This window comes from Phaseolus vulgaris, chromosome 6 (genome assembly GCF_051622355.1).
Source record: "Phaseolus vulgaris cultivar YP4 chromosome 6, ASM5162235v1, whole genome shotgun sequence".
NCBI lineage: Eukaryota > Viridiplantae > Streptophyta > Magnoliopsida > Fabales > Fabaceae > Phaseolus > Phaseolus vulgaris.
In genome coordinates, this window is record NC_143503.1 from 19,364,784 (window position 1) to 19,383,365 (window position 18,582).

Here is an 18,582-nt window from a genome sequence, read left to right on the forward strand (position 1 = left end):
AGAAAATATTTTGCAAAAAATGTGAACAATTTGTTCCAATAAATATACTTAAATTGTCAAATGGGCATTCATATTCACTTAAACAAACTTCTTAAAAAAAAAAAAACTTAAAATAGTCAAAATATTTAGAATTGGTTAAGAGGGAGCATGAGAACAAATTAAGATAAAAATAATTCAGTAGTATGTATGATAGAAAAAATAAAATATAGATAATTTTAAAACATAATTAAAATTGATATAATACTCTTTATAACTCTTTAACATCTTTATATTTTTTTAACTAATCACCTTTAATTTTTTTTCGTTATTTTTCATCCATTTCTATTTTTCTAATTTATATTTCGTGTCCTTAACAAACAAAACATGTTTATATATTATTATTATTGCGAATAGTGACAAACTAAACATTACTTTTAATAAAAAGATCTTAGAAAATTCACTTAATTAATGTTTTATATAATTATTGATGTTAATTTTTTTTTTAGCCTTAGCAAGTATGAATTTTGGTACAATTCTGCTATACATAGTTTAAAAAAAAAAAAAATTCCAATTTTCCAATGTATTACAAGTTCCAACAACCTCCAACAGCCTATGGTAGAGACGGTTGAAGTCAAACAAACCCTTCTCTTGCAAATTCTGGGTCTTCTTTCTTTGCTCTTACCTTCTACTCATTATATATATTCTCTCTCTCTCTTTCTCTCTCTCTCCCTCTCTCTCTCTCTCTCTCTTGCATAAGTTCTAGAAAGACCCATTCCAATCCTAAATGGACGGTGCGGCACAATCCGCCGCTGCCGCCGCCGCCGCCGCCGCGGGAGGACCGGCGCCGTTTCTTCTGAAGACATATGACATGGTGGACGATTCCTCCACTAGCGACATCGTTTCGTGGAGCTCATCCAACACCAGCTTCGTCGTGTGGAATCCGCCGGAGTTCGCTCGCCTTCTTCTACCGACCTATTTCAAGCACAACAACTTCTCCAGCTTCATCCGCCAGCTCAATACCTACGTGAGTTTCTTCGATTTCTGCTTTTGCCTCTGTTTTGCTTCCGATTGATCATGGACTTGCTTTGTTTATATTGATTGTAATTCATTTTGATTACTGCTTCCAGTTTAACTGTTTGATGCATTTAAAGTTTGCGCTATTTGATTGTCCCCTTGCCAAAATTTATAGCCGCCGGATTTGACTAATTTTTTAGTCGTTGTTGTTGGCTAATAGCACTGTGCTGAATTGAATTGTTGCTTGTGCATTATGAATGATGATGATGTGAGATTGAGAAAATGTGTTGTGAGATGGAGAGAGCTTCAATTTGGATCCGATCGAGCCTATGAAGATATAAGTTAAGAGGAATGCTATGTGCTCCTACTAAATGAAATATAAAATGCATTTAGTACTTGCCATATAAAGGATGTACGAGGATGTTGTAGGAAGGTTAGAATTTTTCATTATTTAGGGTTAAAGAGACTTTCAAGCTTGAAAGACAGGGAAAGGTGTAGGATAGCCTTTTCTTTTTTGTTGTGAATTGGGGTATAGGGCACAGAGTTCATTCAGGCAGGTGATAAAAAAAATCTTCTTCTGTACGTTGGGGTATCCCTTGCTCAAAAAAACTGCCAGCAAAACATAGGCTCTCATCAGAAGGTAATGAGAATCTGGTATAGAACTAGGCCTGCATCAGAGAAGGCTGATCAGTCTTCAGCAACTTCCGGATGTATCTCACAATTATTATTTAACAAGTCACAAAATGTGTTTAACAAGTTTTCAATCTTGGATTTTGGTATTCTATTATCGACAAGGGATGAATATTGAATGCGTATAATAATTGATAATTGTCAGAATATTAAGGTTCTCAGTGTTTTACAAGTCTTACAATGGTAGTAATCTTATTTGGCTGCTAATGAGGGTTGTTGTACACTAGTTCTTGAACTATCTTATCAGAATAAGCAGTAGTTGATATCTATAACCAATTTCGTTATGATAGTCTTCTCTTTTTTATCTGGACTCTCCATATATGGTTTTAATACTGGTCAATGAAAATTATAATAAAAAGTATAAAACGGTTTCAACATATATACACTTTTCCCTTGGTTCTCCAAAATTGAATTTAATACTACCTAAGTTTCAAGTGTCCCTAGCATGATTGTTTTGGCAGTTTTCATGTATTGTCTTTTTCAGAGTGATATTTGAAGGTTACGTGTTTTGCAAATCATTGGGAGTTTGAGGAGCATGAGTATTGCGTGAATTGTGATAAATATTTCAGTTGAATTACTTATCATCAAATAACTAGAAAAATTCATGCTAGAGCAAGTTTGGTTGTTTTGGACATGTTAAACTCGCTACCTTTAAACTTTCTTCCTCTGTCATACATGCTCTTTATCCAGAAAATGATGGCTAACGGAGGTTCATATCAGTTCAATGACTATAATAGTTTAAATTGTATTTGAAAAAGTATTTATGCTTTTCTTTGGTCTTCCAAAACTGAATTTAGTACCACCCAAGTTTCAATCACTAGCATGATTGATTTGGCAGTTTTCATATATTGTGTTTTTACAGAATGATATTTTTTGATGTTATGTGTTCCAGAAACCATTGGGAATTTGTGGGCAACCAATATTGTGTGAATTGTGGTAAAAATATATGATCTGTTTCAGTTGAATTACTTATTATCAAATAGCCAAACTTAAAAATTCATACTTGAATCTTGAGCATGTTTGGTTGTTTTCACGAAGAGGATATATTACATTATCTCTAAACTTTCTTCCACCATCATAAATGTTGTTTATCCAGAAAAAAGATGGGTGATGGAGATGCACATCAATTCAATGGCTTTTATATAATAAAAAGGTATAAAGCTGTTTCAAAACATATATATGCTTTTGTGTTGGTTCTCCAAAACCGACTTTAATACCACCCAAGTTTCAAGGATCACTAGCTTGATTGGTTTGTCAGTCAGTTTCTCTATGTTGCTTTCAGAGTGATACTTTTTTATGTTATATGTTTTGAAACCACTGGGAATTTGTGGAGCACAAAGATTGTGTGAATTGTGATAAAAATCTGGTCTATTTCATTTAAATTACTTATCATCAAATGACCAAACTTGACAAATTCATGCTAGAGCATGTATAAGGACTAAATGTATGATTTTTAAGTGTAAGGAGTAAAAGGTAAAGTTATTCAAGTATAGAGACCAAATGATTAATTTTACCTTATTTTTATTTGCAACTAATTCATTTTATTTTGAAACGCCCAATACTTCCCTCGTATACCTGATTTGAGCTCCCCAATCCATGCCATGAATCAAGATTGCCATCAAAGCTCATGCTACCATGGATCTACTGTTTACATGTTTGATAGCTGCTATTGTTGGCTTGTAGTTGAATGCATAAGTTTCTTTATGGATAGAGTCATAAAGGGACACTTGGGCTTTAATTTTCTGTCTTTGGGAACGCTGTGGCCCCTTCTAAAAGGCTCTATGTCTTATTCTGTGTGAGCTATAATGACTTTGTAAGTTCATTCAGGTTGTATTGTAAGAGACCCATGATATTCTGTAGCTCTGTATTATTATGGACTGTACTGAATTTCAACTTTGAGTGCAATTAAACTCAAGAAAGTGTGTTGTTTTCTCTTGCTAGAATGCTTCTTGTTTCCTAAATCCCTATTTGTTTGAAGCAAGTAGTACTTTTGTTACCGTGCATGATTTGTTTAATTGGTTGCCTTGGGGATGTAGTCCTCAGAAATTTTCCATATATTGTAAATCCTAACCATAATTTCGGTTCTTTAATACTACTTTCCCTCTACGTTCTAAGCAACTCAAATACTGCATACTTTTGCTTTTTAGAGGTTTTCCTTTTTGTAAAGAGTATTATTTAAGGATTTAACAGTAAATTATTCTATGAAAATTTTGGACAATTTTTTAGACAGTAAATTATTCTAAACAAATAAATGAACATAACCTTTTTGGACAATTTAGTTGTTTATGTTCATTTATTTTTCTCAATATATAATATATATTTCTTAGCTTTTAATAAACCATTATTTGGTTATTTTTGTTCTGATTTGGTTTATTTGACGCTGCTCTGTTATTAGGGTTTCCGAAAAATACACCCAGAGCGATGGGAATTTGCTAATGAGGAGTTTGTGAAAGGTCAGAAGCATCTTCTTAAGAATATACATCGCAGGAAACCTATCCACAGTCATAGTCATCCTCCGGGTACCATTGTAGATCCAGAAAGAGCAGCATTTGAGGAAGAAATCGAGAAACTTTCCAATGAGAAATCTTCTCTTGAGTCCAATATTCATAATTTCAGACAACATCAGTCAACAGCAAAGCTTCAACTAGAAGATTTTCTGCAGCGGTTAGATGGTACTGAAAAGAGGCAGAAACAATTGCTGAACTTCTTTGAGAAGGCTCTTCAGAATCCTAGTTTTGTTGAACATCTTTCACGCAAAATTGAGTCCATGGATTTATCAGCATATAATAAGAAGAGGCGATTGCCTCAAGTTGATAATGTTCAACCGATTGCAGAAAGTAGCTTGGTGGACAGTCAAAGCAATTTTAGAATGGAATTTGGAAATGTCTTCCATCAGGATTTCTCGAATAAACTCAGACTGGAATTGTCACCAGCTGTGTCAGATATGAACTTGGTATCACGTAGCACACAGAGTTCAAATGAAGATGAGGAAAGTCCACAGAAAAAACTGTCTGAAGTGGAACCAAAAGGAGTTCAGACAAGAACAGCTCTTACATTTGCACCTGAAACATTAGAACTTGCGGATACCGGGACTTCTTTTACTTTTAAGATGGATTCATGTTTATCGCTAAAAGCAACAGCTGCTGAGAGCTCAAAACAGATCTCTTTGGAGCCAAGTAGTGAAGAAGGCGATAGTCATATATCCTGCCAATTAAACTTAACTCTGGCATCTTGTTCATTGCAAGTAAATAGAAATTCATATTTAGCCAGATCACCCCAAATCGACTGTCAAGAAATTGGCAAATTGGCAGAATCCAGATTTTTTTCCAGTGGTAAAGAATCTGAAAGTGGTGTTTCCTCAAACCAAAATGCAGCTGCTGAGGCTACCAATTTAGCTTCACCACAGGAGGCTCCAAATAATAACAACCAAGTTAATCCAGCTCCTCCAGAAAAGGTGAATGATGTTTTCTGGGAACAGTTTCTTACAGAAAGGCCAGGCTGTTCTGACAATGAAGAGGCAATATCCAACTACCGAGCCAACCCATATGATGAACAAGACGAAGGACGGTCAGCTCATGGAATATCTAGAAACATTAAGAACATGGACCAACTCAGACTTTGAGTTGAACATGCTGTCTTGGAGAACAGTTATATTATTGTTATATGAAATTTTCATGACTGATATACAACATAAATTTTCAAACTTTACTCATGACAGCAAATTGTGTCGCAAAGGGCTGAAACTATTGTTTCTGCCTTGCTACCTCATGGATACAAATGTTAATTAACTGTTTGACAGTGTTGTATATTTTCTAGTTGTGATTGGCTTTCAAACCTATTACTGCAAACATATTCATGGTTGAGTAGATCGAGTTTCACTACTTGATGGAAGTTATGATAAAATGATTTACTTAGAAACTATAATTGATAAATGTGTTTTTTGAAGTGTTCGACTACTAAGTACATTTGAATTATCGGGTTGAGGACAAAAGTTGTTTTAGTGAAATGAAAACCGACTTGATTCTTATTTCTTTACTTTAGAAACAAATCCAATTTATACTCTTTCCTTTAAAGATAATTTATATTTCCTTATATATGGATAGATTTGAGTGATTTATACTAGATGTAATTGAATTTTTATTTTTTATTTATTTTAATAATATTGTATTAATAATTTATTTTATTATAATAAATAAAAATGTAAATATGATTAATTACGTTTTTTTTTCTTTCAAATCTTCACTCTTATGTGAAGAAAGTTACATGATTTGTTTTTATTTTTAATTTTCATGTTTATTTTTTTTTGTTTTGCGTTTTATTTTTCATCTCTTGTGTTTTATTTTTCATCTCTTGCTATCTAGTACATATGTGCCTTTCTTTCCCTTATTACATAAGGGACACAAAAATGAGGATATGATGATACCTCTTTTCAAAATAAAATTTTCATTGCTCGACTATAAGCTGAAGGTGTAGATAGATGTAGAACTTGATATGCAAACTTAACTGAGTATACTCCACCCTCATTAACTAGCCATACTACCTTGTCCAGAGACTCTTTAGCTAGCCATACTACCTTGTCCAGAGACTCTTGTTGTGCTATACCATTATTCAAATGTGTTATTTGTGATAATTGTTCTCGTTTTTATTTCCATTTTAAAGTGTCCCTTCTCCATTCTAACTTCCATTTCTATTTTACTTTTGACCAAAAACCTACCTAGTAGTAATATGGCTCATATGGAAGTCCATTTCTTGTCAATTGAACCGATTAAAAGGCATAAGAATTCAAATGAACCGATTAAAATGCTTAACAATTGAATTGCATCGAACAAAAGTAAGAAAGAAGGAAGATGAACCGATTATATTCAGCAAAGAAGAAGATGAACCGAACAAAACATGAAATAAAGCTAAAGCACCGAATAGAAATGCAAGAAAGGACCTAAGACATGTTTTAAGAGTTCATAAGGACATGGAGATGGAAGAAATAGACGGAAAAGAGAGAAGACTTATGTGGTTGTAGTTCTTGGTTGATGAACACGCCACTTGAAGTATGATTGCTCCAAGATAAGTGTGAATTGCCGCCACTTGAGGAACCAAGGCACTCAAGATGAGACTAGGAAGAGGAGAAGACAATTCTCACTCACTCAATGACCAATTTGGGAGAGTTTCATCACTTCAAAAATCAATTCTATTATTTGAAGGACCTAAGCCCTCCTTTTATAGGGGCAAGGACCAGTCATGAAGCTTTACAAAGCTTGCACCACAAGCTAACCAAAAGTCCCTTTCATGATACTCACTTCTAACGCCTATAGTGAGGCATGAAGAGTCACCTTCTAGAAAATTCTAAACTAATGCCTAAAGATGCTTTACAAAAGAGGTATCTAATGTTTCCATCTAAGCACCTTCCTAAAAACTATAAATTTAAACATTCTACTTTTTATACAAAAGATACTATAAAAAGAGAAAACATTCTACCACTACTTCCTAATTCTTTAAACTTGCTCCTTGTAAGCCTTTGAGGTAAGCTAATGTCTTCTTGAGCCTCTTCAACTTCGGCCTCTACCTCTTCTTGATCTTGATCTTCGGCCTCTACCTCTTCTTGATCTTGATCTCCATCACTTTCCCACTCCCAAAAGAACTTCCTTTGCAAGCTTGTAATCTCTTTGCACATCAATATTGGAGCCTTGAATAAGGATAAGTAATACAACAATATTGCTAAAGACTAATTTAATCATACATACTTTTCCAGCAAAAAAGAGTTTCTTTCCTTTCCATTTAGATAGTTTCCTTCTCACTTTGTCAACAACCTCTTTCCAGAATTCCTTCTTCCTCGGATTTCCTCCAACTTGTAATCTTAGGTATTTGAAAGGAACAAACATTTGTGCATAATTAAGCATATTAGCATAAAACATGAGTTGCTGACTTTCAATACCTATGACTCCTATCCTTGTCTTATGGAAGTTCACTCTTAACCCATATGTTAATTCAAAACATTTGAGAATCGTTTTAACCGTCATAAAATCTTGGACATTAGCTTGGCATACCACCAAAGTATCATTTGCAAGCTATAGCATTGAAACTTCTACCTGACCATCACCTATTTTCACTACATGCAACCTATTTTAAGTCACAACTTTTCTCACTATTCCTGCCAAACCTTCAACAAAACCAGGAAAAGAAATGAGCAATTAGATCCTTTTGTCTCATACCCCTTATAGGCATAAATTCCCGAGTTGGGCTTCTGTTAATCAAGACTGACACAAATGAGGATTCTAAACAACCTCTTATCCATTTTATCCATTTCTCACAAAAGCCTAGTTTGCTTAGCATATAGTATAGGAATTCTCATTGAACTGAGTCATATACCTTTTCATAATCAACTTTTATAATTAATCCTGACTTCTTTTCCCTCTTTAGATCCTCCATCACTTCATTAGCCACTACTATGATTTCCAGCAGACCCCTATCTCTCAAAAAAGCTGATTGTGATGTATCAATATTCTAGGAAATGCTCTTTTTATTCTATTTGCTTTAAAGATAATCTTATATATTGCACAAACTCGAGATATAGGTTTGTATTGGTCCAAATTTGTTGGGGTCTTTTATCTTTAGTACTAAAGCAATAAAAGAAAAATTGTAACCCTTTGGATTCTTCCCTGTATTTTCAAAGCTTTCAACTGCTAGTATAATATATTGCTTAAGAGTTTTCCAACAAAGTTTAATAAAATTAAATTTGAACCCATGTGGCCCATGAATTTTTGAAATCTATCCTCTGAAATATTTGTTGTCAACATAACATTTTCCCTGTGTGAGTCCCATAAACTTCACATTCCCAAGTCTAACCATATAATGATTTGGCTCAGAAAAATGTTTTGCAAATAAGCTTCTTGCCTTAGATCTTACTACTTAAAGTTCCTCATTCCACACTCCTTCCACCTCCACACCTTTAATTTGATTCATCATTCTTCTCCAAGAGATGGTTGAGTGATAAAATTTTGTATTGGAGTCACCCAACTTGATCCATTTGATTGTTTTAACAGAGATTTTAACTTGCAGTTGATTTCCTTTAATTGACTTAATAACATTACTCTTTTCCTTCTATCTTCCTTACCTAAATTGTTTTCTTCATCCATTAAATCTAGCACTCCAAGGTTTTTCTACTGGGGCAGTTGCGTGTTGACAAGGAAAAACCTACAAAAGAGAGCATTAGTGTTGCTCTTTAAATTTAAGTAACTAAGGGGAAATCGACGAATGGCGAGGGACGACGACGAGCAATGGCGGAGGCGTGCGGCGCGAAGACATACCTCCTATGCAAACTCCTTTACTACCTACTTTTTCTCAAACTTTCCAGATAGCCATGGAGAATACGAATTGTTCAAGCTTTTTCAGAAATGGGGTAGAGTCAAAGAAGTGTTCATTTCAAGGCGGGTAAATAGATGGAGCAGAAGATTCGGGTTTGTGAGATTCTTCGGAGTAGAAAATGTTGGAAGCTTGGAGAAGGCGTTAGATCGCTGTTATGTTGGTAGTAAGAAGTTGCATGTTAATCTTCCTAGGTATAGGAGAGAGGAGTTTGTACGTAACGGTGGTGATGCTTTGTTTGGAGGAACGAAGGCAAGAGGAGGTCAATCCTTCTATAGGAGAAAGAGCGTGGAAGTATGGAGGGAAAAAGGAGGGAAGGCTGAGAATGTAAAGGGTAAAGCAAAGCAAATGTATGCAGAGGTAGTAAGAACACCAACACAAGATCGTTGGAGAGGACCCAACGTCACAACTAAGGCGACTATCCTTCCATGGATGACCAGTAGCATGGTTGGCCGTTTGAAGAATGAGGTTAACTTTGAGATTCTACAAGAAGAATGTGTCAAAGGGGGGATGTCAATGTTTAAGGCAAGATATATGGGCGACAATATCGTTCTTCTATCACCTAAGGCAAAGGGAAGAATGGAGGACATTGTTAAGCTTAATAAAGAGTGGTTTGATTGTATCTTTGAAGACGTTAAACCGTGGTCTGAGTCTGTTGTCGCAAAGTATAAGCGTGTATGGGTTAGGTGCTTTGGGTTACCGTTTCATCTTTGGAGTAAGGAGTGCTTGTCGAAAGTTGTGGGGGAAGTAGCAACATTGGTGGATATTGACGATGCAACTCTATCTTGGGATTGTATTGAATATGCCCGTTGTCAAGTTCGCTTACTAAGGTCTTGTAAGGCAGAGGTTTCCAAGGATTATAGGATTAATGGAAACGTGTACAAAATTACCATTGTTGAGGAGACAACGAAACATGATGGAGAAGACTCTGGGTGTATGTGTGAGTGTAACCACGGTGGTTCTTCGGACAGCGTAACATCCTTAGAGTCCTTTGCTGAAGACTCTATTCTCTCTGCAAAATTAAGTATTGAGGTGGGAGGCCAAGGCGGAGGAAGTGAAGGGCGACCGGAGAGGTCAGCGGAGGTAGGAAGAGGGTGGTCAACAAACCAAAGAAAGAAGGCGCCCGAAAAGGAAAGTTCAGAAGGCTACGAGATTTGTCAAAAGGAAGTAGAACGCTCTTATATCTCTAAGGCAAAGAGTGTGCAGGGCGTCTTAGCAGAAAAAACAGATATGACACCTATTCAACATGTCAGTGATGCGTGTAATGCTATCCATATGTCTTTGGTCAACATAATTGATGCGGTGGCAACTTTAAGTTCTACGTCCAGGCCCAATTATATTGAGGCCCAAACCAAGGAATGTAGTTCTTAGACCCAGCTGTGTGATGGGCTCAAGAGTGGTTCGGGGTCAAAGGAAACAGTCAACGACGCGGGGGATGTGCCTGAGACACCGTTACTACAGGGGAACACGTGGGTTGCGCAGCCTTTGGCTGAGGGTTCCAAAGTGGTGGAAAGCTCACCAAGGTGCATTGAGGGTCAATGTATGGTTCTTAATAGCAGTCGGAGCATCACGGCGGCGGAAGTTAGTGGGGGACACGTTGTGCAAGAGCAAGTAGTCGATACTAGCGGTAAGGGTGGAGTCGTAGTGGGCTTTGCTAGTGTAACTCCGGAGAGAGTCCGTCATCTTCGATTCTCTTTGGAAACGGGGTACACGTACTATCCAGAGGAGATGGCGCTCAAAAGGGGGATTGGGCTCTCTTCATTATGGGAATAGCTATGCTACTAGGCTAAGTTCCAAAACCTATGCCACGTCTGATTCCGAGATTCTAGAATGCAATAACCGTATTAGAAGAGAAGCTGCTCAAATTGAATCTTCCAGGATCTAGGAACTGGGCAAACGGCTAGGGAAAAATTACACAGGGGATGTAGGGATGCTGATTAAAGAGATGGAGAGTTTGGAGGATAGGGACAGACAAATGCTAAGCATTGTTAAGGAGGGGACAAGAAGTGGTGTATTATGATCATTGTCAATCTAAACATCAGAGAATTGGGAGGGGGGAGTAAGGAAAAATACTTAAAGCACATTATTGCTAAGGAGGGTGCGGAGTTTGTGTGTTTGCAAGAAATTAAAACTATGGAGTTCTCTGATAGGAGGTGTTATGCTATCTGGGGAAGTAATAAAGTAGGATGGGTGTTTAATGAAGGAGTAAACGGGGCTGGGAGCACTCTATCTATGTGGCAAAAAGAAACATTTGTGTACATTTCTCATGTTACAGGAAGGGGTTTCATTGAGGTTGTGGGCCATAACGTTAAAGCGAACTGCATATGTGTTATTATTAATGTTTACGCCGCTTGCTTCTTAGGAGACAAGGTTGCATTATGGGAAGCCTTGTCAACTTATAGAATCTCTTCTCGAAATGTGGGTTGGTGTTGCTGTGGGGATTTCAATGCTGTTAGAAGTGTAGAAGAGAGGAAAGGTGTTAGAGGAAATACTAGTCAAAAGAAAGAGATCCGAGGTTTTAATGAGTTCATTGAGAAGAATCTGCTGGTGGATTTACCTTTAGTGGGTAAGAAATATACCAGGTATAAATCAGATGGGTCAGCAAAGAGTAGATTAGACAGAATACTGGTATCTGAAGAGTGGCTACAAGTCTGGCCTATGAGCAAACAATATATACAACCAAGGGAGGTCTCAGATCATTGTGCTATCGTGGTAAAATCATGGGTCAAAGATTGGGGTCCAAAACCCTTCAAAACAGTGGATGCTTGGTTACAGGAACCTGGTTTTAAGGAGTTCGTGAAGGCAAAGTGGAACTCTTATGAGGTGCAGGGAAACGGTTTAGTTAAAGTCAAGGAGAAACTCAGGTGCTTGAAGGGTGACCTTAAGGAATGGAATAGAAATGTCTTCGGGATTCTTGAGGAGAAGAAACGATTGATCTTGAGGGAGATTGAGCAGCTAGATATCAAGGATGCCAATTATGATTTGGTGGAAAACGAAAAACTAAGAAGAATGGATCTCTTCAGTCAAAAAGGTTTGGTAGAGAAAAAGATGGAGTCCCTGTATAGGCAACAAGCCAGGTCAAACTGGTTTAAGCATGGGGATTCTAACTCCAAATTCTATCACTCTCTTATCAGGTGGAGAAGACTTAGGAATGAGGTCAAAGGTGTTGAATTAGCTGGTCAGTGGTGTGAAGAACCAGAAGCTGTACGCAGGGAAGCAAAACGTGTGTTTGAGCGAAGGTTCAAGGCCACTACAGATCTGGGAGTTAGGCTTGAAGACGTGGATTTTAAATCTCTCCCTGAGGCAATCAGTTTGAGTATGGTTGAAGTGTTTTCGGAGAAGGAAGTAAAGGAGGCAGTTTGGATGTGTGAGGGATCTAAGAGCCCAGGTCCAGATGGTTTTAATTTTAACTTTATAAAGAGTAACTGGGAGACCTTAAAGGTAGACATCATGGAAGCTATTTATTCTTTCCAAGAATCAGGGGTTTTCTCAAAAGGATGTAATGCATCGTTTATTGTTCTTGTTCCCAAAGTGAAGGACCCTATTATGATTGATCAGTTTAGGCCTATCTCTCTCGTGGGAGCTATGTACAAGATCATCACCAAAGCTATGTCTCATCGTATCAAGAATATCTTGCCTTTGGTTATTGATGAAAATCAGTCAGCTTTTCTGAAAGGAAGGGGGATGTTGGAAAGTGTACTAATGGCCAACGAGGTGATTGAGGAGGTATGAAGACATCGGAGGAGTGGAGTGTTCTTGAAGGTGGACTTTGAAAAAGCATATGATTCGGTTAGGTGGAGCTTCCTGATGGATATGTTGCACATGATGGGGTTCCACAGTAAGTGGATTAAGTGGGTACAAGGTTGTTTGGAGTCGGCAACAGTGTCGGTTTTGGTTAATGGTAGCCCGACAGAGGAGTTCAAACCTTCTAGGGGTCTGAGACAAGGCGACCCTTTGGCTCCTTTTTTATTCCTTATTGTTGCTGAGGGGTTAGCGGGCTTAGTCCGTAATGCTTTAAAGGAGAACGTGTTAAAAGGTCTGAAGGTGGGGAGAGCGGAGACTGAGTGTTGCATGTTACAATTTGCAGACGATACTTTGTTTATGTGTGAAGAGTCTTTCTATAATATTTTTACAATCAAAGCAATCCTCAGGGTTTTCGAGCTAGCGTCTCAAGGTTAACTTCCATAAATCAAAATTGGCAGGTATCAAGGTAGAGAGGAATTCCCTAGAGATATATGCAAAAACGCTTAACTGTGGTGTTATGCAGATACCGTTTAAATACTTGGGGATGCAAGTTGGTGGCAATCCAAGGAGGAGGCAGTTTTGGGAACCAGTTGTGGACAAGGTTAAAGCCAGACTTAGTGCTTGGAAAGGGAAGTGCCTTTCATTAGCTGGTAGAGTATGCTTGGTTAAGTCGGTTCTAACATCTATACCCTTGTTTTATCTTTCTCTCTTTAAAGCTCCGCATGCAATTTGCCACAAAATCTCTAGCATTCAGAGGAGATTCTTGTGGACAGGGGGTGATGACCAAAAGCATATCTCTTGGGTTAGCTGGGAAAATGTATGTAAGCCAAAGGAGGAAGGGGGTTTGGGGATCAAGGATATTAGAAGGTTCAACTGTGCCTTGCTAGCAAAGTGGAAATGGAGGATGTTGACTGAGGAAAAGGGGAAATGGAAGGACATTTTGCTATCAAAGTACGATCTTGGTATAGGAAGTAATAGTAAGACTCTTTCTTGGTGGTGGAAAGATCTGTCAAAGGTGTGTGAGGAGGGAGAAGAGGAGGGATGGTTTCATAAACGTGTAGCTTGGAAAGTTGGGGCCGGGGATAAAGTTAGGTTTTGGGAAGACGCTTGGGTGGAGAACAAAAAGCTCAAAACCTTGTTTCCCAGGCTTTTCTCCGTATCTCTGGACCAAGATAAGACGGTGGCTGAGGTAGGTAGTTGGGAGGATTCAGATTGGAATTGGCGGTTAAGGTGGAGAAGAGCTAGGTTTAGTTGGCAAAGTGCTATGGAGGGAGAACTACTTAACCTCATAACAGGGAAGACCTTGAGCAAAGAAGATAAGGATATGTTAGTTTGGAGTGGGGATCAGAGTGGTGCTTTCTCTGTGAAATCTGCTCACCTAAATTTATGTCATTAGCATGAAGGCTCTTCAAAGGAAGTCTTTTCTCGTCTATGGGAAGCAAAAGCGATGCCCAAAGCCATGGTAACTGCATGGAAGATCTTACTTGGACGCCTTCCAACTTTTGACAACCTCATTCGAAGAGGTTTGGTAGTCACCTCTTCGTCCTGCGTGTTTTGTAATGGTTTTGAAGAATCAACACAACACATCTTCTTGGATTGTGTCCTTGCTCAGAGAGTTTGGTCTTCATGTTTTAGATGGATAGGAATTTTGTCTGTCCAGCACAAGGACATTCTAGTTCACTTCGAGAGCTTTTAGTTACCACATTACACAGCTAATCAGAACCGGATTTGGATGGGATTTTGGGTTGCTATTGTACGGTGTATATGGGATCAAAGGAACTTGATTGTCTTTGAGCAAGGGGTAGTTGATGCTGATGAAATTGTCCACTTAGCTCAGTTGGCAGTATGGCTAAGGTTAAAACATGGGGTCTTTCCTTTTGACTACGCCTTTTCGGACTGGATTCTTAATCTGGGTCTATGTTTACAAAACTGCCGCTAGTGATGGTCATGAGGGTCAAGTTTTCCCTCTGGTATATTGAAGGAATCCAGGTAAAATGGGTGCTGCATAACGTAGTGAGCTGGATCTGTGGTTAGATTGAAAGGCTGGTGCAGGACACAGTTAGGTAGGGTGATCTTTTCTCCTATTAATTGCTTGAATTGAAGCAGATGTGTGGACGAAAAGATTGACTATATGGAGCCAGGAAGTAGCGGAGGTGATGCATAGAAGGATTTGTTGTGGTTGCAAGAGTTTGTGCGATGGCTGGATGATGTTTTTTATCTGTTAGCGTTTGAAGAGCAAATGCAGAATTCTGATGATTGGTTGTAAGGTCAATCTTTAGATTTTGGAGTGTTCTGTGCTGGTTTTGCTAAGGGCCTTTTGTCGAGCACATGGTGTGCAAGCTGGGCTAGGCCGAACAGGGGTACATGGGAGGGTAGCTGGTGCCCATAACAGTGTCCCATTAACAGCAAAGTGGGTTTGGTTTTGTGAAGGACAAAAAGCGTAGCTACTGTCATGTGCGTTTAATCCCCATCAGGGAGTGTGTCATGGTGCGGTAGAGCAGTAAATGGGTGTGCAGTTCATGACGGAGCTAGGTTGATTACAAAGTGTAGCGAGAGCAGCATGTGGAGGTCCTGAGCAATGGTATTGGAATGTCCTGGCAGCAAAGGTACGAAGGAAGGGATAGAAAGAATTCTCTTGAGGAGACGCATGTGCTATAACTTTAGCTATAAGGAATTTAAAAGTAATATAAGTATTGGAAGATGGGGTCTGAGAAGGGGACAAACCTACAGGCACCAGAATTTGTTTTTGTTTGTTCTTTAACAACGTTCATTACTAGGTTGTTTATGGGTGCAGCCTTGTACCTTAAGCAATTGGTTACTGCTAGGTTCTTCTGGATCATGTATTTCAGATGTGTTTTGTTCATTTTGGGTTCCTCTTTGAGGAGTCCGGGTTTGTATAAGGGTTGGGATACCCCTCAAGTATCCCTTTTAATTTTAGTTTATTCTTTGCTGATAAAAAATAAAAATAAAATTTAGCACTCCAATCTAATCAATCACTTCTTTCTTTGCAGTATATATATTTCCAAATACTTCTATATTCCTTCTCTTTTTGACAAATAAGAATTCCATTCTGTTTTAACCATTTTTACAAACCCTTGAGATGAGAGCCATGTATCTAATGATCTAAACGAACTTGGTCCCTACTGAACTTGACTTGACAATGATTGCACAGTGATCTAAGACCTATCTTGTTAGAATATATTGCTTACTTGCCGACCATAAATCAATCCATTCATGCGTTACCAACTCTTTATCCAATCTGCTATTTACCTTCCCGTTTGATCTATACCACGTGAATTTTATGCCAACTAGAGGAACATCTAACAATATATTCTTATCTATAAAGTCGTTAAACCCTCCAAACTCTCTTTTCTGCCTTTCGTAGTTGTTTATACATTCTCTCTCATTAAAAGACCTTATTGCATTAAAATCACTGATTATGCACCAACTTTTGCAAATATGTGCTTGCCTCAATGAGGATAAATTGTTCGACAATTGTTGTTTTTCCTCCCAGATACAAAAGGAATATACATTTACAACAACAATCTTAGAGCTAGTCGAACACCACAATAAAATCATCTTTGAAGGTTTGTTAGTTCTTGATTTTGGGTTTACGTGAAAGGTTTTGGAAGAGTAAGGTCTTCATGCCTTGAGATTTGGCTTTTGAAGGCTAAGTCTTGATGCATTAGAGTTTGATGAAAGTTCAACAAAGGGTTGAGAGGCTGGTTGAGGTCTTTAGGCTTTTTAGGTGGTGATTTTGATTCTTTTAGCAAGACTTTTTCTACAGTTTGTCAATTGATTGGTATTAATAAATATTGTAGAGAAAACATCTTTTTGAGCTTAGTTTCTAACAAAATGATGTTTAATTTTAAGTGTACTTAACTTTGGATATTGGAATGTTTAAGACATGATTGAGTGCCAACTAGTTTAGGTATTTGTGATCCTTACACTAATTGTTTTGATAATAACCAATATAATTAAGTTTTGAAGTACCAACAGTTCATTAAAATATATTCAAATTATAAGAAATACAAAGAAATTCACCAATTCATTTAAGAACAACTAAAACTTCATGTGTTATTTTAACTTTTTTATGTTGTAAATATAAATCTTGAACATATTAAAAAGTTTTGAGATTTGATGAGGGTAATAAAGCAATATGATATGTCTACATGCATTCAAATTTTTATAACTGAATCTTGATAAAAAAATATAATGCATGTAGACATATAAATATGTAGACATGTAGCTATATGCTTTCATTTCGGTCTTCATGACTGACGCTATGTTGCATATGATTTTTGTGTCCACTTAAAAACGTTATAACCCACTTTAATAGTATCTTGCATGTGGTCAACATTTAGATTTAATCTTTAAACAAACGTTTTCATTTACATATTATTCATTTATATCCAACTAATTTTTGTTAGTTGAAGAAATGAAAAAAATAGAATAAAAAACTATTATATGAACACTTATTTAAATCATTAACCATTAACAAAGATGCAATAAGTTGATGACAATAAATAAACAACATTTATTCCAAATGATATTTTTCCACTCTCAATTAATGTACCAAATTACTATTATTTTGAGAAAAAAATATCATAATACATTAGGTACCTTCTATACATACTTTATACATTAGGTACATTCTATACATACTTATATTCATCGATATTTTTTTATATATATAATTAAATCTAAAATTTATTGAATTTTTTTATCGTAATTAAAATTATTCATAATAATTATCAATTTCCAGAATGTTAATTAAAATAAGTAATTAATAATTATTAAAACCTCATCAATTCCAAAATTCACATGCTCAAATGGTATTTTTTATTCTTAAATTATTAGAATATGAAAAATATGTGTTGGGTTATACATGTTTAATGGGAATTTGAATTCTTTATTAGATTTTTTGTGTGTTGTTTTTGTATCATTACTTGATTTTGATATTTTTAAATATATTAATATCATAATTAATATATTTTGAAGGTGTGACACCCCAAAAATTGCATATAACTATTACAATACAAGTTCTACATGTTTCTATACAAGTTTAGAGTTTTTCAAAACATATCTAATATATGATTAGAGCTTATGGAAATACAAATATTTACAATATAAGGTTCAAAACAACATCCTAAAGTCCTTCAGACCCTTCGACACCTGTATGATCATCTGCTCGTGTACGTAATACAGTCATCACAATTCACAACACAACAAGAAAAACAAGGGTAAACTAATGAAAAAAAATTCCACAACGTACTTAATCCACTTAATCCATGCAAAAAGAACCAATCAGACTAATCATTTATAAATATTTCTTCAAGTTTTGTCATATAAAATTTCAATACCAATTCCATCATTCATATAGACCAGATATGGATCAATTTTCAATCATAATAATTGGATTTCATTTCAATCCACAACACTTTGATTTTATTTCAATCACTCTGACTACACATGAATCCATCGTCTTTCGGAAGACTCATTAAGTATGCCCCTGCCAGAGACTAACATCTAATCCATACATCAAGGATAAGGGTAAGTTCAAACATCCAATACCGAGTGTCCACAACGAGACCTAGTGTATGACATCAATTTCATACAATTTTCATCATTCATATATAATACATATTATTTAATCACATAAAATTTAAAAATGCATAAGATATAAGAACCTTTCCAACATTAAAAATAATATTTAACTTCCAAATTATCAAAATCTAATATTTATACGTTCAAATAACATAAAATCAAACAATTTTATTAAATAACATATCTGCAAGA

At 36.5% G+C, this 18,582-nt stretch overlaps 1 protein-coding gene across 1 annotated transcript; it reads left to right on the forward strand.

Annotated features, from left to right (window-relative positions):
- The first annotated feature begins 548 nt into the window (after nucleotides 1–548).
- Nucleotides 549–5,491, forward strand: LOC137831142 (heat stress transcription factor A-5). Its single transcript, XM_068638694.2, has 2 exons — nucleotides 549–1,003; nucleotides 4,079–5,491. The coding sequence occupies exons 1-2, from the start codon at nucleotides 764–766 to the stop codon at nucleotides 5,303–5,305; spliced, it is 1,467 nt and encodes a 488-aa protein (XP_068494795.2). The 5' UTR covers nucleotides 549–763; the 3' UTR covers nucleotides 5,306–5,491.
- The last annotated feature ends 13,091 nt before the right edge of the window (nucleotides 5,492–18,582 follow it).

Excerpts from the sequence above, each read along its gene's own strand:
- LOC137831142 (XM_068638694.2), top strand. The coding sequence starts at position 764 with ATGGACGGTGCGGCACAATCCGCCGCTGCCGCCGCCGCCGCCGCCGCG. Across the intron at positions 1,004-4,078 it reads TCCGCCAGCTCAATACCTAC|GGTTTCCGAAAAATACACCC; the intron begins GTGAGTTTCTTC and ends CTCTGTTATTAG.